The sequence below is a fragment of the Rhinolophus sinicus genome, linkage group LG02 (assembly GCF_036562045.2).
Source record: "Rhinolophus sinicus isolate RSC01 linkage group LG02, ASM3656204v1, whole genome shotgun sequence".
In the NCBI taxonomy this organism is placed as follows: domain Eukaryota; kingdom Metazoa; phylum Chordata; class Mammalia; order Chiroptera; family Rhinolophidae; genus Rhinolophus; species Rhinolophus sinicus.
Genome location: NC_133752.1, coordinates 181,164,305 through 181,191,457, shown reverse-complemented (window position 1 = coordinate 181,191,457; position 27,153 = coordinate 181,164,305). Strand labels below are relative to the sequence as shown.

The 27,153-nt window shown below is 37.3% G+C and overlaps 2 protein-coding genes and 1 non-coding gene across 8 annotated transcripts; 1 reads left to right on the top strand and 2 right to left on the bottom strand.

Moving 5' to 3' along the window:
• The first annotated feature begins 63 nt into the window (after window positions 1-63).
• On the top strand, window positions 64-18,140 carry IKBIP (IKBKB interacting protein). Of its 2 annotated transcripts, none has more exons than XM_074326188.1 (3): window positions 64-516; window positions 6,599-6,716; window positions 10,536-12,255. In XM_074326188.1, exons 1-3 carry the CDS (start codon window positions 341-343, stop codon window positions 11,370-11,372), a joined length of 1,131 nt encoding a protein of 376 aa, XP_074182289.1. In that variant the 5' UTR covers window positions 64-340; the 3' UTR covers window positions 11,373-12,255. The 2 variants fall into 2 exon arrangements, with proteins under 2 accessions (XP_074182289.1, XP_019587734.2); XM_019732175.2 differs by lacking the exon at window positions 10,536-12,255 and adding an exon at window positions 17,228-18,140 and having other exon boundaries at window positions 86-516.
• Window positions 18,141-20,150: 2,010 nt separating this feature from the next.
• SLC25A3 (solute carrier family 25 member 3) lies at window positions 20,151-27,044 on the bottom strand. Of its 5 annotated transcripts, none has more exons than XM_019732135.2 (8): window positions 26,910-27,044; window positions 26,524-26,684; window positions 25,113-25,237; window positions 23,069-23,248; window positions 21,993-22,174; window positions 21,166-21,338; window positions 20,575-20,685; window positions 20,151-20,491 (listed from the first exon to the last, which is right to left on the bottom strand). In XM_019732135.2, the coding sequence occupies exons 2-8, from the start codon at window positions 26,678-26,680 to the stop codon at window positions 20,331-20,333; spliced, it is 1,089 nt and encodes a 362-aa protein (XP_019587694.1). In that variant the 5' UTR covers window positions 26,681-26,684; window positions 26,910-27,044; the 3' UTR covers window positions 20,151-20,330. The 5 variants fall into 5 exon arrangements, with proteins under 5 accessions (XP_019587694.1, XP_019587696.1, XP_019587693.1 ...); XM_019732137.2 differs by lacking the exon at window positions 25,113-25,237 and adding an exon at window positions 24,816-24,937; XM_019732134.2 differs by having other exon boundaries at window positions 26,880-27,029.
• On the bottom strand, window positions 21,409-21,655 carry LOC141570290 (small nucleolar RNA SNORA53). The gene has a single exon (XR_012494295.1). It is a non-coding gene; the product is annotated as a small nucleolar RNA SNORA53 (small nucleolar RNA).
• Window positions 27,045-27,153: the final 109 nt, after the last annotated feature.

Below are 27,153 nucleotides of genomic sequence, written 5' to 3'. Positions count from 1 at the left end.
CGCGAGCTGCCCCGCCCCACACCGCCCCGTCCCGCCCCCTGGAGTTCCCACGGCTCGCACGTGCCGAGGAACTATGATCTCCTCAGGTCTACAGCATTAACGCAGAGGAAGCGGAAGGTAGGGTCCTCACCTGTCACAGCTAGAGGAACTTGAAGACCGGAGGACGCCTTGAAGCAGCATTGATGGCAGGGAGAAGGAGGGGGCTGGTTTCTGGGCGGCGCTAAATCTGGGCGGGGGCGCGGTCACGGCCGAGGCTTCCAACTGAGACCAAGGCGGCCACGTCCAGCTCCCCCAGGGTGTAGAGGCCGCCCCGGGTTTGTCGTGCTCAGGACCTCCAGACATGTCCGAGGTGAAGAGCCGGAAGAAGTCGGGGCCCAAGGGAGCCCCCGCGGATCTTGGGAAGCGAAGCGAGGGCGGGAAGAACCTCGAGGCCCGGGATCGTAGAGGCGCAGGCTGGGTGGACCCCCGGACTGGCGTGAGCCTGCTGTCGCTGGGGACGTGCCTGGGCTTGGCCTGGTAAGTGGACGTGAGGCCGCCTGGGCCCTGTGTCGGGCCTCCGGTGGTCGCCCCGCTCTTCTCCGGGTCCCGCCTCTGCATCCTCAAACTTACGGCCTCTGTTCTGACTCGACCCCCAAGAAAGAAAAGCCGATTTTTTTTTTCTTTCGATCGTTTCTTGTAACTCATTTTTCCTTTGTACTAGTAACTAGTGCTCTGATAGCTCAGCTGGAGTTGAGGCTGATTTGGGAATGAGTCGGCCATTTCTTAAGAGATGCTAATTTGTCCAAACTGTATGAAGCGCCTGCTACACGTCGGAAGCTTTCCAGTTTTATAAACCCTTACTTCCAGTCCGCTGTGCATTTGTCCGGGACAAATTTGCCCAACGCTATAAATGCCTAATGGCAATGTTTGCAGCCTTAAAAGAATTCATTATCTCAAAGCAGCAAACGTTAATGATTACATCAAAATTTGGAGGATTTCTCATATTTTGGTCAATGTGCATGCGTTGTGAGTTTAAGGTTGTTTCCTAAGCTACAGATTGAATCTTAGTGCTCGCAATCTACAAAAGTATAGCACCTGTGTTCACCTAAAACTAAATATAATTTTTAAACCAAGCAAATAGTGATATATTGGTGTCATGTCAGGAAAAGTTCATATTAGAAATAACCTAAAACCAACTTACTAATTTTATTTTCCCCAGTATATTCTTAGGAATAACCCATTTCATTTTAATAACAAGACTGACTCTTTAAATTAGACTTTCCCTCCATTTTTCACTGATTTTTAAAGTATTTAGAAGATAGTTAACTCATCTTCAGAAATAATCAAATTCTAGAGACTCTGGACGTCCTCCAGTCTAGAACATTTTCATGATACTAGTAAATTTTGGATTATACTTTAGTGGTGACTCATCCGGAGTTGAAGTTAAAAGATTTGTTACAATAATGTGAAATGCTGGTTATTAAATGTTCTCTTCCAAAAACATTTTAATTTACTAATAATGTTATTTTTGTTTATGGAATTTTTTTTTTATGTTAGAAGAATAAATGTACTGAATTTACTGTTTTAAATAAACTGCTCTTTTATCTTAAAATGCATGGCTTTCTTTGGGTAAGTTAAAAGACCCTTTTTGTATTGGGAAAGTTAATCAGTAATAGAACTTAGTATGCTCAAAGATATGTGTTTCTTCTCTCTGGAACCTTATATAGCTGGTCTTAGTTACTGGATTTATTAATTCTCATTAATTATCCAAAGATTCATATTCATGTGAGATGAATTATCACAAAATGTTTGGCTTTTCAATAATTTGGTTATTGTCCTGGGGAAAAACACTGATAGGAATCTGACAACATAAGAAACATCCAAAACCGTAGATAATTTTTATTAAGAGTTTATTTGAGCCAAAACTGATGATAGTTGCTGGGAAGCAAGATCTCAGATGCTCTGGAGAAGAACACTTCTGCAGTTTCTTTTATACATTTGAAATTAAGGGATTGTAAGGAAGATTACACGAAGGTGGGAGAAAGCAAGGTGGGCATTTGATTACAGGATGGTTAACAAGATTATGTGCTTTTTTGAGGTTCGTTATTTCAAAGGTGTGTTAGCCTAGATACACAAAAACAATGGACATGGCTTGCTTAAGGCAAAGATAAACCTTTTACTAAAAAAGTTACGTACCTGGGGTGTGACTACCCATCCTGACCTGCCCAGTTAGAAATTTATGATCAGATCACCCTGTGAGGTTACTTTCCACAGAATCCTGTTTCGTCCACAAAACTGTTAAGGAAAAACCTGTTGAAAAGCAGAAGCTTTAGCTCAGGAATTTTCAGTTAGTTCCTGCAGTAAAGACACAAACAAGTTACATTTGGTAGGAAGATTTTATTTGAACTGTGTCTTTGCAAAATAATAAAACAATACTCAAAGATTATTTCTAAAAATGGGCAGATTTTATGATTGTTATTAAAATAGTTGATGTTAATTGCTCTTGTAAAATCTTTTGCCACAAGAGATGAAGTATAAATACTTCAGTCACTGTTTATAGCAAATATTTATAGTAAATTTGGGAATAAAAAATTCTGCTAAGACATTTACAAGCATTTTCTAAATAAAAAAACATTTGGTATCTCAAAATACTTAAAAGCACACTAGAATTATAACAACACCATTGAAAATTTCACCTCTCGAACACATACTAAGCATCTAAAGGTCATTTTTCAAATGTTTATTGAATGCTTACTGTACTGACACTGTCCTGGTTGTTAAAATACAACATAAAAATATTTGCCTATCTGTACTTCTAGCAGTTTATCCATCCTCTCACACTTAGATTAAATTTGAGGGGTAGGAACGGTTGAACCCTTCCACTGCTCAAAGGAGGACTTCAAGGCATCACTATTTCACTGTCTTCAGGCCTTTAGTCTTTGGATCCTTGTTTAGAAAGTAAACAGAAATAATACATAACATAAAGTCCTGGCAGGCCATCCTACAAGTATGATAGTGAGAAGAAGCCCCAAAACGGAATGCTTTTCTTCCTGATAGTGGTCTCATCCATCCATTCCATCCTTCATTTGCTATAAACCCAACCCTGGTTTCAATGGCAGACAGGCCTGGGGCTTCTATCAAGGGCAGTAGAAGGGAGCCCTGATCCTTTGTACCCTTATAGGCTTGTCAGAGGAATGGAAAACAGTTGCACAGAGCACTTCAAAAGAGAATAGCTGATGTGATATGCTCTAGGCACTATCTAGGAGCTTTATAAATAAGAACCTGTTAGATCTCTACAACAACCCTATGAACTAAGTGGTAGTAGTATCCCCACTTTACAGGTGAGGAAACTGGCAAAGATAAATAAAACGTGCCCACGGTGTTTATACAGCTAGTAAATGCAGAGCCAAAGTTGTCTAGCTCTACATACATGCCTCCCTTTGATATTAATCCAAAAAGAGGCCAAGATCCTAGAAATAGAAATTCTTACTCCAGAACTATTTATAGCCCTTTTCTTTCTTCAACTAGAAGTTGTAGTCCTTAGCAGACCCTAATTGTCTTATCTAAACCAGGGAAGATAAGGTGTAAGGAGGCTTTGAACAGCTTCTGTTAGAAAATGCCTCTGAGTCAAAAAAGGAACCGAAGCACCTTGGCCACTAATCTGGATGCCAGTTTTAAAAATAAGTTTTTCAGAATTGATGCTGCCTTCTGTCAGCATTTTTGGTTTCTAGAAAATCATCTTCCTTAATGTTAAAGAGTTAATATTTATAAAGCACTTAGAATAATATCTGGCACATCTAAGTGAAAAATATGACAAATATATTTTAACTCAGCACCATACAAACCACTTTTCATTTTTTTCATTACTAGCACTAAGTCAACTTCATGCTTGTTTTTTCTTACATACACTACTCACATGTAGCAGTGGTGTATCTTTATTTTTCGTGAGAAGCTAACCATGAAAAAAAAAAACACCTACAAATTATCATCAGAGATGATATTTCCCCTAACATGGCAGTGTTCTTCAAGCTTTTAATGAGTGCTGAATTTTGAAGAGAAGTGCAGAGGTAGACAACATTAAAAATATTTAATAAAATGGAAAGTCCTATAATGATGTATTATTGTAGTGGACCAATCTTCACAAAATGTCTTATTTATAATAAATGCTTTTATTCTGAATGTTTATAGGATGAATCCATGAGGTAATACTGTGGAGTAATAGGTGATAAAACTAGTCCCTGAAATCATACTTATTTCTTTAGAATAGTCCTCTATCCCTGGTCTCTGCTGATCTCAGATAAGCCTGTATTCTGAGAAGAATCTCTTAAAAGCCAAGAAGGAAACAGCCAATCAAAACAGAATTAAGCTCACACATCCATCTGTGAAAATTAGGATAATGGTGTTTTCTAATAACCGGAAGTTTTGTTTAAAAGTTCATATTAGCACACACTAGAAAAATCTAATTAGTCTGTACTAGTTATGTAACCTGGACTTAATTAATTCAGTGTTATAGGATAGACACGAGCCATCATTAAAAAAAATTTGTTTCATCCAACATTTTTAAACATTTGTTTAAAAAGCAAAACATCCATTTTTGCTTTAACAGTTTTATAGTAACAGTTAGCCTAATGACATTTATGAGTTTGAAACATCACCACCTTTGCAATGATGCACAAAGCTCAGAAGTCTTTCACCCCCTCCATTAAGTTTAGGAATCTTTAAATGTTTGTCTTGCAACAGCAGTCAGTTGCGCAAAACTGTCAATTATTGGTTCTCACTTTACTGAGCACTCAGATAACCTGAGGAGCTTTTAAAATTTACAATATCCATGTCACATCCCAAACCAGTTAAGCCAGAATTTCTGTGAGTGGGACCCAGGGATCAGTTTTTTTTTAAGCTGCTGGGTGACTCCAACATGCAGTGCAGCTTTTGAACCACTGGTCTGTGTACTCTGATTTAGATATTGACTTCATGTGGTTCTGCTCCACTGGTTTTTTTTTTTTTTTTTAAGATTTTTTTTTTATTTTAAATTGGGGAAGGGGAACAGGAACAGGACATTATTGGGGAACAGTGTGTACTTCCAGGACTTTTTCCAAGTCAAGTTGTTGTCCTTTCAATCTTAGTTGTTCAATCTTAGTTGCAGGGGGCACAGCCCACCATCCTTTCCGGAGTCGAGGAATCGAACTAGCAACCTGGTGGTTGAGAGCCCACTGGCCCATATGGGAATCGAACCGGCAGCCTTCGGAGTTAGGAGCACGGAGCTCCAACCCTGCCTGAGCCACCGGCCAGCTCTCCACTGCTTTTTGATGATTCAATAAATACACAAAGAATTTCAACTGCTTTTTCTGAGCCCAACGAACTGAGTCAAAGTAAATGAACCAAAATGGTATTAGAATCACAGCATTTCTTTTCTGCTTGCTTATTTCAAGTTCTATCCACACAAAAGTCCATTTATTGTTTTTAAGGTTGGGATAAGTTTTTTATGCTTCTACCCTTTACTATTTACCAGATGAAAAATGCACTCCAATTTTAGAAGGACATCTGAAGTACACCTATATGACTTGTATTTTTTAGCATAACCAATTGTGCATGTTATACACCTTGCACTGCATATGTGTTCTGTTGTCATTTTGACAATGACTCCTGTTTTCAATAGTTTTGACTTCAGTTAGCTTGCAACTTCTAATCATCATCACCTCTCTGCCTTCCACTCCACTGCGTTTTTTTCTCTTCTACGTTTTAATTTAAAAAATACTTTTTTAAATATAGATAACCCTTGCTTCTACATTTCAGTATAAAAACACTTAATTTATAGCTACTGACCAAATATGGCCTTGAGGAAAATAGTAGAGATCACATATTTTTTTCTAAATAATTCATATTTCTTCCTCCAGAATATTTCTTGTGCATACATCTATAACAGGTATCACACCATCTCACTCACTGAGCTGTGAACTTGGACAGGGGCAGTGTTTCACTCATCTTTGCATGAGTATTCCAGTAAACCGCTGGTCATAGCCGACTTCTAAATGTTGGCTGAAATAAACTAATAAAAGCTGCCACTCCCCATACCAGAATTTATGTTTGGGTATAAAATACTCCTTTAAAATTCATACTTAATGTGGCCGACCCAGTGGCTCAGGTGGTTAGAGCTCCATGTTCCTAACTCCTAAGGCTGCTGGTTCGATTCCCACATGGGCCAGTGGGCTCTCAACCACAAGGTTGCCGGTTCAATTCCTCGAGTCCCACAAGGGATGGTGGGCAGCGCCCCCTGCAACTAAGATTGAACATGGCACCTTGAGCTGAGCTGCCTCCCGGATGGCTCAGTTGGTTGGAGTGTGTCCTCTCTACCACAAGGTTGCCGGTTCGACTCCCGCAAGGGATGGTGGGCTGTGCCCCCTGCAACTAACAACCGCAACTGGACCTGGAGCTGAGCTGTGCCCTCCACAACTAAGATTGAAAGGACAACAACTTGACTTGGAAAAAAGGCCTGGAAGTACACACTGTTCCCCAATAAAGTCCTGTTCCCCTTCCCCAATAAAATCTTTAAAAAAAAAAAAAAAATTCATACTTAAATAGGTATGAGTTATGAGGTAGTGATTTTTCTTTTCTTTTCCAGGTTTGTATTTCAGCAGTCGGAAAAGTTTGCAAAGGTGGAAAACCAATACCAGTTACTGAAAATAGAAACAAAGGAATTCCAAGGGCTTCAAAGTAAAATCAGTTTAATTTCAGAAAAGGTAATTATAAACTGGCTTATTTGTGGAGATGTTCCCATTTTTCTTCCCCACTATCACTCTTCTGCCCCAGTTCATAAAATTCTTTTTTCCTGCCTTTTAGACCATTACTATTTTAACTCACTGGACTTCCTAGTACCTCTTTACATTCTCCCTTCAGTCCAATTTAAACTTAAATTACATTTTGGAAAAGCAAGGATTTTATATATATATATATATAACAAATGTTATTGTTTAAAAAGACCGATATGCTCATTTCAATATGACCTCAGTTTTCTATTTAAATATCAAGCATCTAGAGCATTGAAAATATGGCTGGAAGTTAGGTATAAAATTAAAACAGAAAAAGTAAAGATCCATCCGTGTTTTTACTTTCCACTTGGTAAGCACATATACATATGCATATAAGAAGGACTAACCTAAAAATAAATACTGATTTTGTAGCTAAATGAAAATTAAAATCTGTGTCTTTGTTGTGTTTCTTTAAGCTGCAAATGCAGGTGCATTATTTCTGTGATTCTTAAAAATGTGAGACAAAAAATTTTTATCTACCATGTTTCTCAGGAGAGGGTCTGCTATAATCAATAAGGCATCATATGGGACTCACCTGGCTACTCTACTACCGTGTTTCCCCAAAAATAAGACTGGGTCTTATATTAATTTTTGCTCCAAAATACGCGTTAGGGCTTATGTTCAGGGGATGTTATCCTGAAAAATCATACTAGGACTTATTTTCTGGTTAGGTCTTATTTTTGGGGAAACACAGTAGGGACCAATTTATCACTGGGAAACATGCCTTGTTTGTTCATTTACTCACTCACTAACCCTTCGCTCATGCCATAAGGTAGACAAGGACTTGTACTTAGTACCAGGGTGAGCAAGGATGTTACAAAAATAGCCAAAAACAAATAGAGGGTCTGAGTGCAAAAGAGAAAAGCCATGGGCTGAAAATTATGCATCTGCTCGAACATGCCAGGGGATTCAATTGAGCTTGCTGGGGGCGGGGGGCGAAGGGGGTGGATTCTGAGAAGGAGCTGCAAGAGTTGGTATTTTGACCTAGGACTCAAGTTGGAATCTGGTTTTGCTTGTAGTTGTTGGGGGCCCTCAGTGGAAACAAAATGATAGAAAAAATTCCAGGAGATAGACACTTTCTGTACTTAAAAGCTATTAAAAACAAAAGTTGGAGAAAGATTTCCTTTGTAAATGAAAATTTTGGTAGCAATTAAATGCTTTCTGAAATAGACGTTTTAATAATACCATGGGATCCAAAAAATACTCAGTCTTTGCATAGCTCTCTCTTCCAATCTGCCTTAGGAGGAGATTAACAGTGGCTGCCTTTTCACAAAACTGACCCTAATAGCCAGCATAATGCAGTGGGAGGGGAAAACAACTCGACGTGGGCTCTCATCACAACTGTGACCTTGGAAAAATCACTTTACCTTCTCTTGGCCTCCATTTCATCATTTGTTAAATGTGAATAACAAGATTTTTATAAGGATAAGATGAGCTATAGTATAAATGCAAACTCTTTGAAAACTTTCAAGCAATAATAAATTTAAGGTATTATAATAGATCTTTTTTAAAAATGAAAAACTATTAGAATATATTGGCAGCCCATAAATGCTAGCTCTTGTGGTATACTAGTCAGTATATGTTCGCAGATTAAATCTTGAGACCTTATTATCCTGAAAAGTTGATCTTTTCAACCTTTGGGGTCTGCTGGCGGATATTGCCTCCAGTTCATAGTGATGCTCTGAGGCACAGCCCAAACAAGAAATTCCCTTAGGTGAAGAGGAGCTTTCCTCCTCAAAATGCTGCTAGTAAGACAACTCAACCTAACATATTACCAATGTACAAGTATTTCTCAGAACTGCTTTTTAGAGCAACATGTATTACGGCTACATGTGTACGTTAAAATAATTTTTAAACAAGGTTTCAAAGTGGCCTCGTATTATTCAGTAATGTTGCACATGTTCCCAACTATCACCTGAAACTGCTTCAGGTCTTGATTGGGGTGGGCCCAGAAGGTTTATGGCCATTCTTCTTACTAAACATCAAAAAACATATTCTTTATACCCTGAGATAAGGGAACTGCAAAAATGCATAGGACATGGTCTCTTCTCTAAGGAACTTAGAAGCTCTCCTATCTTTACTTGGCTCATTCATCAGTCTGTTAAAGAGTCAGATTTCGGAGTCACTTCTAAGCCTTTCCTCACTGACCTCCAGACTTCTGATCTCTCCTCTCAGCATCCATTTTCCAGGGCTAATTCTGTCATGACACGCATCATAATCTATTGTGATTTGTTTGTGTGTGTGTTGTTTTAATTCGTTTCCTTTACTGCTCTTTAGAGCAAATGCCATTTCTTTTATCTCTATATGCCTACCAACTAATAATTGAACAGAGGACACTCAATGAGTCTTATTAGTACTCCAGAATATATGATGTAAAAAATCTAAAGCACTAGCTCCACTCTCAAATTGTAAAGCCAGAGGCTATACTATATATTTTATATACAGGGTCTAGCACAAGGTCTGGCACAGAGCGAACACTCAAAACTTCTTGAATTATATGTGCTAAGTGCCAAATAGGTGGCAGAGACATAATACAATATGTGCTATAGGAGTTCAGGCTGAGGAGCTGAGATTGGGTCTGAGCCTTAAAGGAAGGACAGACCTTAGCTAAGCAAAGAGGAGGGAAGAATAGCATATAGAGAGATTATGGAACTTGGCACTTCATCTTAGAAGTATTAGGAAACATTGTGAGGTTTTTCATGTTGTACCATAACGTGCATAGCAGTTTTTAAAAAAGCTTAATCTGGCTGTGGTGTGTAGGATGATTTATAGAGGAAGTAACTAGAAGCAGATATTAGACAATACTTCTAGAATACTTTCCTTGATCATCCAACTCTGGTTTGGATGCCCCCTGTAAGTGCTCCCGTAGTTCTTCCCGTCATTGAATACGTAGACTTGGCTTTCTGCCTAATTAAACTAAGCTGCTTGAGGGCAGAACTGTATTTTGTACAGTATTATATCTTCAATACAATGCTGCAAACGTGATAATATTCATTTCTAAGCCTTTTTGTAGTCTCTATGGCTGTTATCTATGTGTGAGTATAGACTAAGAGAGGTCCACCACCTGGCCCTTCTATTTTCCGGACACATATTAGGACAAGCCAGGAGCTCTCCATAATTTGCAGATACTTAGAACACTTTACTATTTAACATGAGTTGTCTCACTAAACTGGTTTTTTATTCATTTTTGCCTTTGTGATATCTGTAAGATCTGATCTGGTACCTTCTCTGCAGAGTTCAGTCAATGGTTTTTTTTTTCAGACAGAAACTCTTCCATAATCTTTGAATTTAGCAAAGTTAAATTTTATAACTAAGTTACACTTTCTAAAAAAGCCAAATAACCATAAAAATGATAACTAAGTCGCTTTCCATTAGAGTAAAAAAGAGGGGAATGTGATATACTTCCGGATCCTTTAACATTATTTTTCACTTGAATACCCTCCATGAAAATGTGCAAATATTTAGGATTACAAGTTCAGGTGTATGTATATGTTTCTACCATATGTAGAAACATGTTTCTACATATGTTTCTACCATATGTTTCAACAATTATGGTGCTAATCGGTTTTAAATTTGTTTAAAATTGTTAAGACATATTTTAAGTATGTTAAAGTAATAAATGTTTTTGTCAATATGATTCTGACATACTTGGATATTTTAGACATCTTCAGAATGTGATTGTTAAAGTGTGTTTCCCTAATTGAAAAGTTATTAAGTAGCCTTGGGAATTGTTTTGTGTTATAAATGCAGCTTGAGTCTACTGAAAGTATCCTGCAGGAAGCTACATCGTCCATGTCTTTGGTGACTCAGTTTGAGCAGGAACTATCCAGACTCCAAAGTATCATGCGTGACATTCAAAATAGTGAAGAGATGCTCACTCAAAAGATGCAAAGCCTTAATGAGAAATTCCAGAATGTTACGAATTTCTGGAAGAGAAGCCTAGAAGAAATGAATGTTAATACAGACATTTTCAAATCAGAATCAAAATATGTACATTCTCAAATTACTGTCCAAATTAACTCAGCTGAACAGGGAGTAAAATTGCTCACTGAAAGGCTAAAAGATTTGGAAGACAGCACGCTAAGAAATATTAGAACAGTAAAAAGACAAGAAGAAGATGATCTTCTGCGAGTAGAGGAGCAGCTTGACTCTGATACAAAAGCAGTGGAAAAGTTGGAAGAGGAACAGCATGCTCTCTTTGCCCGAGATGAAGACCTGACGAATAAACTTGCCAACTACGAACCCAAAGTTGAAGAATGCAAGACACATTTGCCAACCATTGAAAGTGCTGTTCGCTCTGTTCTCAGAGTCTCTCAGGATCTGATAGTGACAGAAAAGAAAATGGAAGACTTAACTATTCAGATGTTTAATATGGAAGATGATATGCTGAAAGCAGTATCTGAAATAATGGAAATGCAGAAAACCCTTGAAGGAATTCAGTATGATAATAGCATATTAAAGATGCAAAATGAATTGGATGTTCTGAAAGGAAAAGTTCATGATTTTGTAGTATATTCAAGTACAAAAGAAAAAGGGACTTTAGAAAACTATAATCTAGAAAATAAAGAAATTGATAGTGATTTTTAAATGCACTACATTTATTTCGATGAACCATATTATACATAAATTGTTCTGTGTTTTTGTGTTGATAAATTGCCTCATTTTATCCTACATTGTTGGAAAAGAAGTGAGATGTCCACACAAATGGGTTATCCAGATAATCAAAGCTTATCTTTTTAAGCAATAAAATATTTCATTTTAACCATTTTAATAGAAATATTTCTAAAGTATATATTTGTCTACTTTTAAAAGTAATATTAATACTATAAAATGCTTTTCTAGTAATTAATGGGCATCATCATGAATTTCACCTGTTTGACCCAAATATATTAATGTGTCTAGGAGTATGTACCTCCTCACTAAATGACCCCAGTTTGCTATATTTCAAACCTTATATCTACTTCATACCCCTTTTTTGTCACCTGAAAAGGTAACCCACTGTCAGGTCAGTTGGTAATGTGCCAGTCTCAGCCAGCTCTTCGTTTCCTTTGTAATTGACTGCAGGCTAAGAATCCACACAACCAAGTTCATGGGAATTTTGTCTAAAATAAAAGATAGCATGCTTGATGGAGAGCCTGGGTCCTTTGCTATGAATTAATATGCACTTCTTGAAAACTGTGGCACCTAGGAAACATTTTTCCTTCTTATTAAGGTTCTAAACTGTGTTATAGATACTTGTAAGAATTTATAAATAAGAGTAAATATATTTTCATTGGACGCTTTTCCTACAAATTAAGTGTGTATGCTTTGAAGTATGGACTTTCAGAATATTTTTGTATACCTGTGTTGTTTTTTTAAGGTTCTGACTGTGTTGCAGACTCTTGAGTTTGCTAGATACATGATCTCTAGATAAACTATGCGTATTCTACTTAAAATAAAAATATACCAACGAGCCTGTGGCCTATTTTAAAGAGGAAAAAACAGCCTAATGAGTAATGGTGACAATTATGGTTAATTAAAAGTATGTCATTATTTTAAAGAATCCCCAAACTAATTACCAAACCAAATTTCTTTTACATAGTGATTTTATTTTACTCAAAATTATATAATGGAGTCACAAGGAATAAGACATGGACGTACTGAGATGAGATTAAGCAAAGGTCTAGACATAATTTTCTAATAATGATCATCAGAAATGTGCAGGATGGGGGAGCACATAAGACTTTTATTGGTAAACTGATGTGTCAAGAGTGTCCAAGCTTGCTGTTGAAAACTGAGTCAACTGCATATGGAAGTACTGTTCTTTCTTGTTTCTTCTTACCAATAACCAACTATAGTCCCAGTTTTATAATGCAATTTCAGTGGAATTAAACACAAAGAACTTGAAAGCAGTCAGTTACAAAAGAATTAGTTGTGGACAGGTAGTTTTATTATGTAAATTTGTACATTTTAGGAAAAATCCCCAAAAGTTCTGTGGTAGACAGCCATGGGTCATAAAAAAAAATAACCTGGAAAACTGCTACTATCAAAGGGCATAGCATTAATTTCTAGAATCTTAACATTAAATTTCTTGACTTCTGAATGTCTAAGTTCTTATCTGTGTGCACTGACAAACTTCTATTTGTTTCCTTTTATTTTCATGCTAATAAAATAGATTATACAGTTAGCTGGAACTTTGCTTTTTCAACCTTTGTCCTGTCAGGGCAGATGTGATCTCTTGTACTCTTCACTTTTTATTTTTTTGGCCTATCACCATATTTGATACATTATTATTATTGTATATATCATAGTAATGGTTACAGAAAATAAATGAAAACAGATGGTCACTGTGCTCTATAGTGACTGTTACAAGGAAAATAAAAACTGCCTTTCTCCAAGTATTTCATGAGAAAGCTATGTGTGTGTGTATATACACATGTATATATTCCTTTACTCAGAGGTTTCCTTATAAAAAGTTGTCATTAGAGAGTTTCAGATGTACCTAATTTGTCTTCCTGTTTTTCACATTCAACACAAATACTTGAAATTTCAAAAACTTCCCTGTGTACCAAATATTAAATCTTATATTTAGGAAAGATTACCATATTCTAAGATACCTTTTTTTGTATCTTTGTAATTGATAATAAATTTTATATCAGTCGATTTCTGAGAAAGTACTGGGTCCAATTTTTTTAGTTAAGACATATAAATCACTTATAAAACAGACGCCTAAGTTTTAACTTTTGGATGTAAAGTTTCAATGTATCTTTATGTTAATATCGCCTTAAATTTTGTTTAATGATTAGAAGCTGATGACTAAGTGTACTTTTATATTTTATAAAGAAAAATGTTGATTTATTAGCCTGTATGTTTCCATAGAAAATTAAACTCTTAAGATACAAAGTTAATGGCATTATTTTTAATCTCAACATAATTGTAGACCTTTGTGTGAATCCATAATCTTGATCACAGCTTAAAATAATGATGCTGTAAATTCACCAAACACACACACAAAAAAACTTTTCTTTATAGACTTAGTTCATATTTGCACAGTTGGCAAAAGCTATGCAAATTCACCCAGTATCTATTCAGCTATGAACTATTAATTTAATTCAAATCAAAGTTTTCCATCCCAGCTTTACACATCGCGGGAGGAGAGAACTAACATTTTGGAGCCTATTATATGTCACCGCTAGGGGTCTCCATTCATCGCCATCATATTGACAGCTCCATGTATTGAGTACCTAGCATATCCCAGTCTTTGTGCAATGCACTTTGCATGTGTTATTACTAATGCTCACCACAGTTTTGCTAGCTATGGAGACCCATTTTACAAATGAGGAAATTGAAATACAGGAAGATAAGAAATCTTGCAATCATAGTGCAGGGTCTGTCCAATTGCAGAGGCCACTGACCTCCCACTATTCTAATGAAACCTGCTGCTGTTCAACCAGGGGAAGAAAAAAAATCACGAGAAATATGTCAGTGGAACTATCTTGAGAATTTAAAAATCTGTTTAATTCAGCCAAAGTTGGTGGAAGCCAAATGGCAACTGCCATGTTACCATTAAACTAGATTGTAAGTCATTCAAAAGTTGTAAGTGACCTGAAATTGTTTGGGCCTTAGGCATAGGAAGGAATCAATGTTTAGGGAAGAGTGGGAAAGCAGTGGTGGAGAAAGAGCTCTAGATGGGAATCTTCTAATCTAGGCTTTGCCACTAACTGTTTTGGGCACCTGATTTGGGGGCTGTTTTTAATTTGTAAAATGAGGTATTGTATCAAATAATCTAAGATCCCTTCTGGCTTTAAGTGGTTTTAGATTTTAGAGATCAGTACAATTTTCAGGTCATTTATTGCAGTTCCTAAAGGATCTTTAGGAAGATCCTTTAGGAAAGTTTTTGGAAGATCAGTTGGACCCAGAAATCATTCCTTTCAACCATGTTGCTGTGCTGTAGACCCAGACAATAGTTAACCATTACAGGACAGCATCCAGCTTAGCACTTTGCATATGTATAGGAACTTGGTAAATATTCAAATTACTGGCTGAATCTTTTGAGCTACTGATAGACTCTCCAACTCTTCTATCCATCCTGGGCAAGTAGCTTAAACAAGCCATAAGTACTGTTTTTAAATAATTAAGTAAAATAATTTCTAGACTATTCCTATACTGTATTGAGTTTGTATTTTAGTGCAGATCAACAGAAGTTCATGATAAATTCCTTTTATAAGCTACCAAGTGAAACAAAGCTTGCTAGCAGTTTCTTAATTATCTGATCCTTCTAAGAATAAACTTAGCTCTTTCTGAGGTGCCATAATTGTGTAACGCTGTTAAGCTACATTTACTCTACCAGAGTAGATACATTACTAAATGATAACCTAGTAATGAAACATAAAAATAAGCCATCTCCTTTTACCCTTGGAGATCCTTTCAGCAAATACACTATTGCAAAACGTTTCCCTTAAAAGGCGGCTTTGCAGTCACTACTTGATTTCCTTCCTGTTTGGCTGTTTCTCATTGTCATACCCACAATAACATTTTTACAATCTAACTTCTCTCTCAAAAAAAATTGGGGACCACCTCCCCCACCAGTAATTAATGTAGCATAAACCTATTGAGGAGAGAAATCCTAAACTATATTTTGAAACCAAACATATATGATGAGGCAACAGCTTGTCATTCCTTTGCAACTATATAGCTGCTCCTTTTTAAAGCTGCCATAAAAGTAATAGTACAGGCATATTAAATTTTTATTTGCATTAAACAAAACTAAGTAATGTTACCAAAATCTCAAAAGTTTAGCTGAGTAAACCAAGCAAACGCAATTTAAGAAAAGTGATTCATGAAAAACATATTGAAGAAATGTACAATCAGTTTGGAAAAAACTTGATGTCTTTAAACAGCATATCGTTTTTAGGCCTGCATATTTGCTTTTTATTCCATATTTTTTCTGAATTTTAAAAAATCCATTATTGATATTGTTTTTCCCCAAACTACAAACTGTGAAAGCAGAGACTGTTCTTGATCATATTAGCAAATGTTGAATCAAACTGGTTTTGATTCGTACAAAACTGTAGACAATCTCTATTTTAAAACAATGCTTTCCTAGAAAATGAGCTGAAAAATGTGCAAAAGCCAAACAATTGACTTACACATTATAACTGGAATTCCTTTTTTCCATGTAATCACGATGGATATGTATCTTTGGACACAAGCTTTAATATATTTTATATTTGTCTTTAATTTTTTTCTTCATAGTTGAACACACAATCCATAGTCTTAATCTTCTGATTGAAGCTTAATAGTCTTACCTGACAATTCCTATCTTTATTATTTTAATTGAATAAATATTTGACATATAACGTTGTGTAAATTTAAAGTGTACAACGTGTTACTTTAATAGATTTATATATTCAGCTATGGAAAGGATATCTTGCCATTTGTGATAACATGGATGAAACTGGAGCACATTTAATTTTCAATTTTGTATCCTTTATGAGATCCACATTCTCACTATAATTAACACTTTAATTTTCCCTTTTTCATCTAAATTTTATTAACTTATGGCACAATGCAATAAAATTTCAAGTATTCAAAATACAGTAACTCAACTTCCCCAATACCTCTATATAAACACACACCAGCAACAAAAACTACAACGTGAAATGTTGCCAGGCACTTTTGCGGCTCAAAATGTTCATCAGTTAACATGTCGGTGTTAAACCAAAACAATTCAGATACCAGTATACAATGGAGATGGTGAGGAAGCAGGACAGCTCTGAAACATACAGGAGTTGAGAACCACTTGTATTTGGAATCATGGAATTTTAGAACCTTGGATAGTTTTTGTTGTTTTGTTTGCTTACATGTCTGTCTTCTCTACTAAACTAATAAACTGAGTTGAAGCCAAAAACATAAGCTGTACATGTCTTTGTATCTCTCACACTACGTATGCCTAATAACGTATTAGGAACTTAAGAATTAACTGAATTATTCAAGGTCTAATGGATAGATACCCCAGGTAATTATTTATAGTAGTAATGGAACAATAAAGTGTATACACAGTCTTGGACGTTGGTCCCTTCATTCTAGCACATCTTACAACTATAAATAACTTGTGTTTCAGAAGTTATGTTGCCTTGTCTAACCCCCCTCCAAATCTACCGAAGCTCATCTAAAGGAGGCTTCCTCCTCCCTCTCCAGCCACTGAAAAACAAGTCATTGTCTAACATTTTAGCTCATTTTGTCACTGTCTAGAGGACTGATGGTACAAAAACAACAGAAAAATGTCACTTCCAATGATCTTTTATATTTCCTTCTTATTCATTAGTAATAAACTTAATACATCTTTACCAAATGCTTTCCAGAGGAGCAGTGAAGTTGTGGTTAAAAATAACAAAATTTAAGTTGAATTTTAAATGTTAAGCTTTTAATCAATTTAATTATTGTGGTATATTTTCTTATAGTGTCAGAAGTCTGAAGCTATCATGGAACAATTGAAGTCTTTTCAAATAATCGCTCATCTAAGGCGTCTACAGGAGGAAATTTATGAGGTGAAAACTTGGTCCAATAGGATAACTGAAAAACAGGACATATTGAAAAACAATTTGACAACTCTTTCTCAAGATGTTACAAAAGTAGACCTAAGTACAACTTCCATGGCAAAAGATGTTGGTCTCAAGATTACAACTATAAAAACAGATATACGACGTATTTCAGGTTTGGTAACTGATGTAACATCATTGACGGATTCTGTGCAAGAACTAGAAAAAAAAATAGAAAAAGTAGAAAAAAATACAGTAAAAAACATAGGTGATCTTCTCTCAAGTAGCATTGACCGAACAGCAATGCTCCGAAAGACAGCATCTGAAAATTCACAAAGAATTAACTCTGTTAAGAATATACTTTCGGAGCTAAAGAATGATTTTAACAAGCACACAGATATGTTTTTAAGCTTAGAAAGTGACAGAGCTAAAGTTCTGAAGACAGTGACTTTTGCAAATGATCTAAAACCAAAGGTGTATAATCTAAAGAAGGATTTTTCCCGTTTGGAACCATTGGTAAATGACTTAACACTACGCATTGGGAGGTTGGTTACTGACTTACTCCAAAGAGAGAAGGAAATTGCTTTCTTAAATGAAAAAATATCTAATTTAACAATAGTCCAAGCTGAAATTAAAGACATCAAAGATGAAATAACACACATTTCAGATATGGATTGATTTTAAATTACTCAGACTGAAGTAACTTTTTTAAAAAATGGTACCTCTTGTCATGTTATAAAAAGACCAGTAAGTCAGAAATAAGTGTTAGAGTAATACCATTTTTTTTATTTGATTCAATTTTGTACAGCAAAAATAAAATTTTTTAAAGGGTTGAGCATTTGATTCTTCAAAATGAATGTTAAAACATATACTTGCAACTTTATATAGAAAGAACCTTATGCATCTCACACACTAATAAGAAGAAGCAGGATCTGCCAGCCTAGCACTGGGAAATTCAGATGGGGCAGGATCTGAACCCCTACGTACCCTCACTGCCAGGGAGCACAGGATGTGTGGTTGGGGCCCTAACTGGATCTTGCTCACCACATTCAGAGTTAAAAAGAGGTAATTGATTAGATAATATCGGAGATAAGCACTGTTGGGAGTGGCTGACTCTCCCCACCCCCTCACCTTTGGGTTGCACAATATAGATATATCCAACTCCACAGGGCTCTTCTTACACTGTAATAGACACTCCTCCCAGCAAGAGGTCATGTCTGCATTACTTTTCCCTGAAGCGGGGATTTGCTCTTCTGGGACTTCTGATGTGGCCAAGAGCATAGTGAAAGTGATGCTATATGACTTCCAAGACAGAATCCTAAGACTCAGCTTCTGCCTGGCTCCACTGTGAAGCCCTGAAGTCCAGCTGCCCTGAGCTGTAGATGTTGAGGAAAGACTGAGCCACTGATAGGGATCCCTCCAACCTGGATGAGTGAAAAAGCCTTTGGAGATGACCCCGGAGCTACCATCTGACTGTAACTTTGACACACAGACCCAGAAGAATCCAGCAGAGACGCTCCTGAATTCCTGACCCACAGAAAGCTTAAAATTATAGAACCTCAAACTATTGCATTTCAGATGATTTATTACACATCACTGGTGATGCTAATTTACCATAGCCACTGGCTCGGGCTCAGACTGCCGCTCTTTTACCAGTTTGGCTCAAATTTGCACCCTAACCCTGTCTGCAACCCAAGTAAAGATTGGAACCTTAAACAAGACCAGGTGATAATGATATAGAGAAGTTAACATGCAGTTACCATGTTTCCCCGAAAATAAGACCTCGCCGGACCATCAGCTCTAATGCGTCTTTTGGAGCAAAAATTAATACAAGACTGGGTATTATATAAGACCTGGCCTTTTATTATAGTAAAAAAATGAGTATTAATTTTTGCTCCAAAAGACGCATTAGAGCTGATGGTCCGGCTAGGTCTTATTTTTGGGGAAACACGCAAGATGCATCCAGTTTCTAAATTTAGTTGACTGACCTTACAATATGGATTTGTAACAAAAACATTTCTCTCCCTGATGAGACTCCTTGAAAGTTATTTTCCTGAGGCCCCACCTGTATATTTTACACAAGAGATTGTCAACCCAACCCAGATACTATACACAAAGGCCTCAAGGTAAAATGTAATCAGATTTGAAAAACATTTAACTATATTGTGAATTGGACTTTTATACTTCCTAACCAAAAACTAAGAGTGGCTTACTTCCTAGAAGCTATAAAATTAGTTTAGGCTTAATTTGCAACCAAATTTCAGATGATCAAGTATGCCAGAGTGTTGCTTTCCAGTGGCATTCACCTACTTCAGTTCACAAACAGGTATCATTATTAAAACCAAAACTGAAAAATAGCTTATGGTAATTTTTTTGTAATTTTAAATCAGATTTGTGTGAAGACAATTAAGTTACCTGAAACAGTTTTCAGCTATGGATTGCTTTGGTCCTTTAAAAAACTATCATTTTAAGAATCAGCCTAATTTAAGATTACCTTCTTTTACAAATAAGGATTAGCCAACTCAGGATTTTAAATAGTAAATGGTACAAAAATTTGACTATATGCCAAAATCAACTTGTTAAAATATAACCACAAATATTTGTCCATATTTAAACTACAATCAAATCAAGTTTTTGAAAATTTAAGGTATTTCCTAAAAATATAGGAACTCCCGAGTGACAAAACTTGAAACACATGAAAATTTATGAGTAGGGATAAGAGTATTCAACCAACAATGGTTAGTTTGCATTTTTTCCTCAAGGTCTTAACTTATACTAATTATTCCCATTTTAGGGTTAAATCTTTAAAACTAGTTTTAAAAATAATGATCAAGTCACAGACAAATCATGAATAGCTGGGTTTATTTCAACAGCAAGTTTGAAACTCTTGCCTTAGGCATGAGTACTACAGTCATTATATCAGGAATAGACAATTTCCCACACTGTGAAATATATAAAAGTTCCTTTAGCACTTTCCTCAACACTGACCAACAAGCCGATTCAGTCCGTATTTGCTTTGCTCCATCTACTCAGTTAACCCAAGCTTCTTCTTCAGAGACTCTGGCATCTCAGGTGGAGGAGGGCGCGGGAGCCTGAAGTAGACCTTCACGGAGTCATAGATGAACCACTGCAGTGCAGTCAGAGTGCCAATCATGATGATACGGGCAAAGAGTCCCTTCCAGACACCTGGTTGAAATACAAAACATGAGTGAAAAGGGTACTATACCCAAAAGTGTTATTTCCTTTCTTTAGAGGAAAAACAATCCTACCTTTAAATCCAAGTCTCTGGAGGACCTGAGAAGCACTGCTACCTTTCTCTTTATTCAACACAGACACCACAGAATCAGCAGGGTGAGAAACAATTGCACAGAAGACTCCAGCTGAAAAAAGTCAAAAACATGATTCAATACAGGGTTAAAAAAAAAAAAAATCGTATCATAGCCAACCTTTTCAAGACTAATAAAATTTTCTTCTAGTGCTTAAAAAGTATCAGATTTAGAATGAGACTGACAAGGTTAAAAAGCAGTCTGCCCCAATCCTTCAAAAGTTTTTATATTTCAGATTTTAATCAACACCTTGTCTTAGTATTACAAATTTATTCTTGAAAAACTAAAGAAACAAACAAAACAATGGTGCAGCAGTGAAATCAGTACATTCCCAAGCTTAATCATGACATGCAAACCATGAAACAATTCTTTCAAGAACTACTTAGCAAGTATTTATGACTACTGAATGGCATATGAAATGCTATGGGAAGACGTAACTTCTCTGGAATATTTTTTCCTCACAAAATAGGTCAACAATGGAAAAAATTATTTGTCTTTAATTTCACAGATAAGTGTGTCCTAAATAATTCATACCTATGTAACCTGCCACAAATGTTACAACCAGCTGCTCGGCCTTTGTACATTCACTTCGGGGCTTAGGAACCACAAACTTGTACAATGCTTCAACAGTACGTTCAAAGCAGGCGAATTTCATCATGGTGTATGGTATCTGTCTCATCCAGAGTGGAGCAACCCCCTTGTAGAATCTAGGAAATCAGGAGACTTATTTTACCCAGTTGCATATACTCATCTAGCAGAAATTTCTATCACTAACACAGTGTCCGCACACCAGTCAAGTCCTGATAGCAAAAAATGGCAGCACAATTGCATGTCATTTCCATCAGAACCTAAGACTAACATGCAGGTGTATTTATCTCACATGCCAATGACTCAAGCACCTTTGACTGTACAACCAGAAAAGTTGCTGGATGTTTCCTGACTGGAACTACAAGAAACAAGAAGTTTACTAGTAGAACTCAGTTCAAGATTGGCATCCACAAAGGTGGATCTAAGGAAGCATGTTGTGGCCTGACTACATGCAAATTCTTAACTGTGAACACAAATGAGAATTCTAATAAGGCCTCCCCAAAAGTTAACAGTTCATGTTTAGGTCAAATATCAAGTCATTTGTAGACTGACAAATGGTTCCTACTTTAGAAAAAATTCTTAATTCAGGGCTCAGGCCACGTGTAACTTATCCCTGCTCCTGGAGTTTATGTTCTATGTAAGAGGTTGGGGGTGGGAATAGACGTTAAACATTAAAAAGGAAAAAAAAAAAGTCTAGTAGGCTTAATGCTAAAAAATGCAGTTCCCACAAATGCATATTTTTATACTATAAATTTAGGCAAATGTTTACTTACGCATTTAAGCCTTCTTCCTTATACATTTTCGGCGCTGCATCTCTCAGAGTGTTGGCATAACCTGGTTGGGTTTGAATTCGAACCTTAGCAGCTTCCATAGGAGCCAGGGCAATGTCAGCAAAGAATTCAGCACTGGCAGAGGCGGCCAAATACAGTGATGTACGCCAAAGATAGGTGTTCTCCTAATTGAAAAACATGAGGAGGGACATAAATTGCTGTTGCCTTAGCTGTTTTCAACTTAAAGGGACAGTTCTAGAAACAGTTAAAATTTCAGACTTTTTAAAAGTGTTTCATTATCATACAGTTCATAGATAACACAAGGATGAATATGTTTATCTCATATCTTCATCAACCACAGTGCTATGTGAATTTTTTTTTAATACGTAGGTGCCAAGGACGGCTGGTCCTTAATAACCCAAAGGAATCTGTGGAGGAGAAACTATCCCACGAGTGACCACTACTGGACCCTTGTGCTAGATCCAGTTAAATCCTGGCCAAAACTGAGGATGCTTTCTGAAAATATCCTCAGAGTCTGTCTGATCAACTTCTCCTCAATGCCCCAGGCATGCTGGTTCTGTTGCCGTCCCAGGCAAGCATGCAAGGCACTTTTCCCCTTACCTGGGGCAGGTCATACCCCAGTACCCTCATTTATCTTGCCCTGTCCTATATAACCCCTAGTGCCTGCCACGTGGTGCGCAGAATATCCATGACTCACCTTGCCAAGCCCAAGATGCACCTCGTGATATAATGGAGTGAGTTGTCAATCTCTTTGGACTCTCAACCCAGGCAAATTTTAACTAACAGAATCCCAGAATCCTTCTCTTTAAAAACCGCACAAATTCAACTTATTTGGAAAGCAGCAGTGTATAACAAAAAGAGCACTGAAATCTAATGATGTACATGTTCTTTTTCTCATCCTCTCCGCTAAAAGAGGCTTAGGAACAGAAATGCTCATCCATTCTAAGACCATTTCCTCAGTTCTAAAAAGGTGGGTCAGACAAAAATCTAAGGTCCTTCTGGTCTTAAACTTTAAGTTAAACACTCAGGACTTTCAATTTCAAAGTTAACTCACACACCTCTCCAAGCATGTTGCTGTACAAGACTTTGAAGACTTCATAAAAGCCAAACTTGCAGAGACCCTGCATAGAGTAGCCAATGAAAGTCGGAGCCCATCCTTTAGCCAAACCACGAACACCATCCTCTTTAAGTGTAACTGAGAATCCATTAAATATGCCCTTGTACTTTTGGGGGTCCACCTATATTTAAAACAAGAAAAAAAAGTAATTAAATGTACCAAAAAGCTAACTCTTCTCATAAATATTTAATTTTGTTATTAGTTTTTCCTTTTGGTTCTAAAATAAACTTTAATAACAAAAAAGGTAGGTAAACACAAGCTCATGCATGATATCAGGTTAATATCTAAAATTATCTTTGTGAATATAACTTTTTGTACATTAAGGTCTAGCTTTCTTTTAAAGTCTTGGAGGGTTAGTTAAAATGGTAAAACTCCTACAAAAATACATAATAAAACAGACTCTAACAGGTTTTTTTACCAACCAACTCTACCACTTTTAAAAAATTAATGTTAAAGCTACTGCCTAAATAATAGATAAATCTACAGGTTTATCTTGGAGATACTGCGGGTTCGTTTCCAGACCACCACAATAAAACGAATTATTACAATAAAGCCAAGTCACACAAATTTTTTTGGTTTCCCAGTGCATATAAAAGTTATGTTTACACTGTACTGTAGTCTATTAAGTGTGCAATAGCATTGTCTTTAAAAAAAGTATACATACCCTATATAATAAATACTTTACTGCTAAAAATGCTAACCATCACCTGAGCTTTCAGCGAATCATAATCCTTTACTGGTGAAGGATCTTGCCTTCCTTTAAAAACAAACAATCAAAAAACCCCTGCAATATCTACTAAGCATAATAGAGCGGAGTGCAATAAAGCGAGGTCTGCCTGTATATCCCTGCTATAGGCTAGCCTATTAAGATTATACTATAAAGTTTTGTGAACTTAAGACAAACTAAATACAAGTTAAAAATGTACATCAATGCAATAATCTGTCTTTTGACATAAATTCACTTCAACAGACATGCATAAAAAATTTTAGCGAAGGTATATTTCAGATCCATTCCATTAACTAAATGGGAAAATATCTCACTGTTTCTGCCACTACTAAAGGGCTGGTATACGTCACCTTCCTTTCCCTAATATTTCACCTTCCTTTCTTTTAGGTAAGTAGACTTCTAAATCTGCTTGGAATAAATTCTGACGTTTATTTTTGTTGCAATAATCCTAATTAAAATATTCTAATTGTAAAAAAAAACTTTTATGTAAGTGAATATACAAGCTATACCCACAAATGCTAAGATACTGAGTGTATTTTTTAATCTACAAAGTGCTCTCTGCCTTAATCAGTAAGAGATATAAAGTTAGTTTACATACTACACAAAGAATGATTACCCACTCTGATATGTAACTGCTCATAAAATGACTATTTGTAGTATAAAGAACCAGTAGGCCTTGAAGAGAACTCGAGCCAGAATTCACCCCAACCGCAAAAAACATTTATAGCCAGAATCTGAGCTCCAACAATCTACCCACACTCTTATTTTAAAAGAGGCATTTCTTAGATATAAAACACTAATTAAAATAAGATCATGAGTTGAAGAAATTCAGGTTTGGTTTCCTACTAAAGTTTCTAGTGGTTGTGGTATCTTCAAATTCTTCTCATTTGTGAAGTCCTTCAAGACTTGGAATTAAATCACACACAAAAGATATGTTCAACGATGTCATCTCAATACAAACCTGCATTCGGCATTTCACTAAATCCAGAGGAACGACTGCAGTGTGTGTCAGACCACAACTTAAGACCCCACCAAAGCCACACAGTGCATAATACTTCATGGAGCCATATTCACAACTGTACTCTGTAATAAGACAAGACACACCATGCATTTTAATATAAAACTCATGTTACTGGTTATCAACTTACCTCCTGGATAGTTAGGTTTCCACACAGCTTGTTAGTAGATGACTACATCTTATATCGTAACAGCCATGCTTCAACTATATGCTTTATTTAGCCCAACATGCAAAACAAACCTGCATTCTGCATTTAACCAGATCTAGAGGAACCAATGCTGTATGTGTTGTGCCACAGCTAACAATTCCTCCAAGTCCACAAAGGATAAAGAATCTGCCAGATCCATAGTCACAGCTATACTGCTCTGTTTGATTGAAAAAAAAATCAAGTAAGTATATCTTCAGAGAAGATTAAGGCCATGGGAATAAAAGAGAACTATGCTTCCCTGTGAAATAGTACAACTGAATAGCTTTGGCCACCTGTTTACAATTAAGTTGAAAGATGCAAGTTTCCCTCCTAGTGGGGGTAACAAGAAATTCACTGCCAAAATCAAAACAATCACTTAAAGATTATGAAGAGAACCTCTGCGATAATAACGATCTCTTATTATACCATATTAATTAAAAAATCGTTTTCTGTATTAATAGCTTTGCCAATTAAAATCAAATTTCAAATTATTAATCGCTGATAACAGTTCAGAGTACAAATCAAATTAAGAAAGAGCACTCGACATGTAAAAGTTTGTATACTTTGATGTTTACCCCAGCCACTAACCACTACTAACCCCACATTTGGATTCCTATAGCAAAAAACTAGAGAAACAAATCCCTGCAACCAAATATATTTACATACTACACAAATGACATTAGCTTTAACTTTCTAAACGGAAAGACAGAAGGCTAGTGCAAGGATTTTTCATCCACACTAAAGACATAACACATACATGATTTAAAAAAAATTAATTTTACAGGTACCATGTAGATAACATTTTTAGGACTCCTACCAATTCGGTTTTCTGGTTTCTCTGTACTTACACTCCACTGGGATTTGAAATATACACAATTCTGTTCGAGTTGGATTTAACCAAGAATCCTAAGAAATAAGACCAAAGGGATCCCTACCAATTATTACCTCCTTTCTATCGCCTATCTGAGGCTGCAAGTCGCCTCCTTTACCAACGGTAATAAAACAGGAGACCCAGTTATCTCATATACCTTGGGTCAACTAATATTAGACTTCGGAAATGCATAAAGGAGAAGGGAGTATTTTTAAGAAGAGAACTCAAGAGAACAGATAATACAGTTAAAACTGCAGGGAACCAGTGGTTAGGAAGGAGACTTTACCCAATACTTAAGTCTGCTGACCAAGCGGGCTCAAGGCACAGAAGATAAGGCGCTAGTCAAGGCCTCTATGCCTACATTCCCTCGAGGACGTGGAGGTCACGGAGAGCTGTGCCTTGGCCCTTCCACGCCCTTGAGGGAGGGCCAAGGATCAGACACCCAGCGTAGGGTGGACATCGTCTGGCAAGCAAGTGAGCGCCGTCCTGCAGCGCAGCGGGCTGGGCGCGTCCTTCCCTGTCCTCCAGGCCATCAAGGCCAAGCAGACCACTAGTGGACATAACGACCGTATCTGGGCAGGGTCTGACCTCACCTTCCACAGCTGCGGCTGCCAGGTTGCGGGAGCGGCGGGGCGGGCCCTGGGGCCCGACCGGGCTGCTGCAGGGGCCCGCGAGGCCATCATGCACGAGCTGCAGGTGGGGCGCGTTGAAGGGGTTCGCCCGCGCCAGGTGCGCCACGGACGAGAACATCTTCCTATGGGAAGAAGGACCGACAGTCAGAGGAAAGGCAAAGGGAGCCGTCAGACCGGCCAAAGTCAACCCCGACCCAGGCCTTCCCTTTTCCCGCCTCCGCGTCCTTGAGGAGGTCACGGCTCCCCAAAAGACGAGGCTGACCGGGCCTACAGCAAAAGCATCGTCCCACAGGAGGTCCGCGCTCCGCTCCCTGTACCTGCCGCGGGGAAGGCCAGGCCACACTCACTCCCTAAGATGGCGAACACACGGACGCTCCTTGGAAAGGCTGCGGCTCACAGAGGCCGAATGTCCTCGGAGCCCTCAGATCTGTGCCCTTCGTGCGTCGTCAGCGTGACGTACACAGTGAGTCACTACAAGCAGGCGGTACCCATTGGCGAAGAAGAGCGCCGCGACCGCAACGTCATCGCGTTCTCCTAGCAACGCTATCCCCGCCCCCTCCGGCCCAGCCCTTCCGGCCAGGCTTCTGCGCA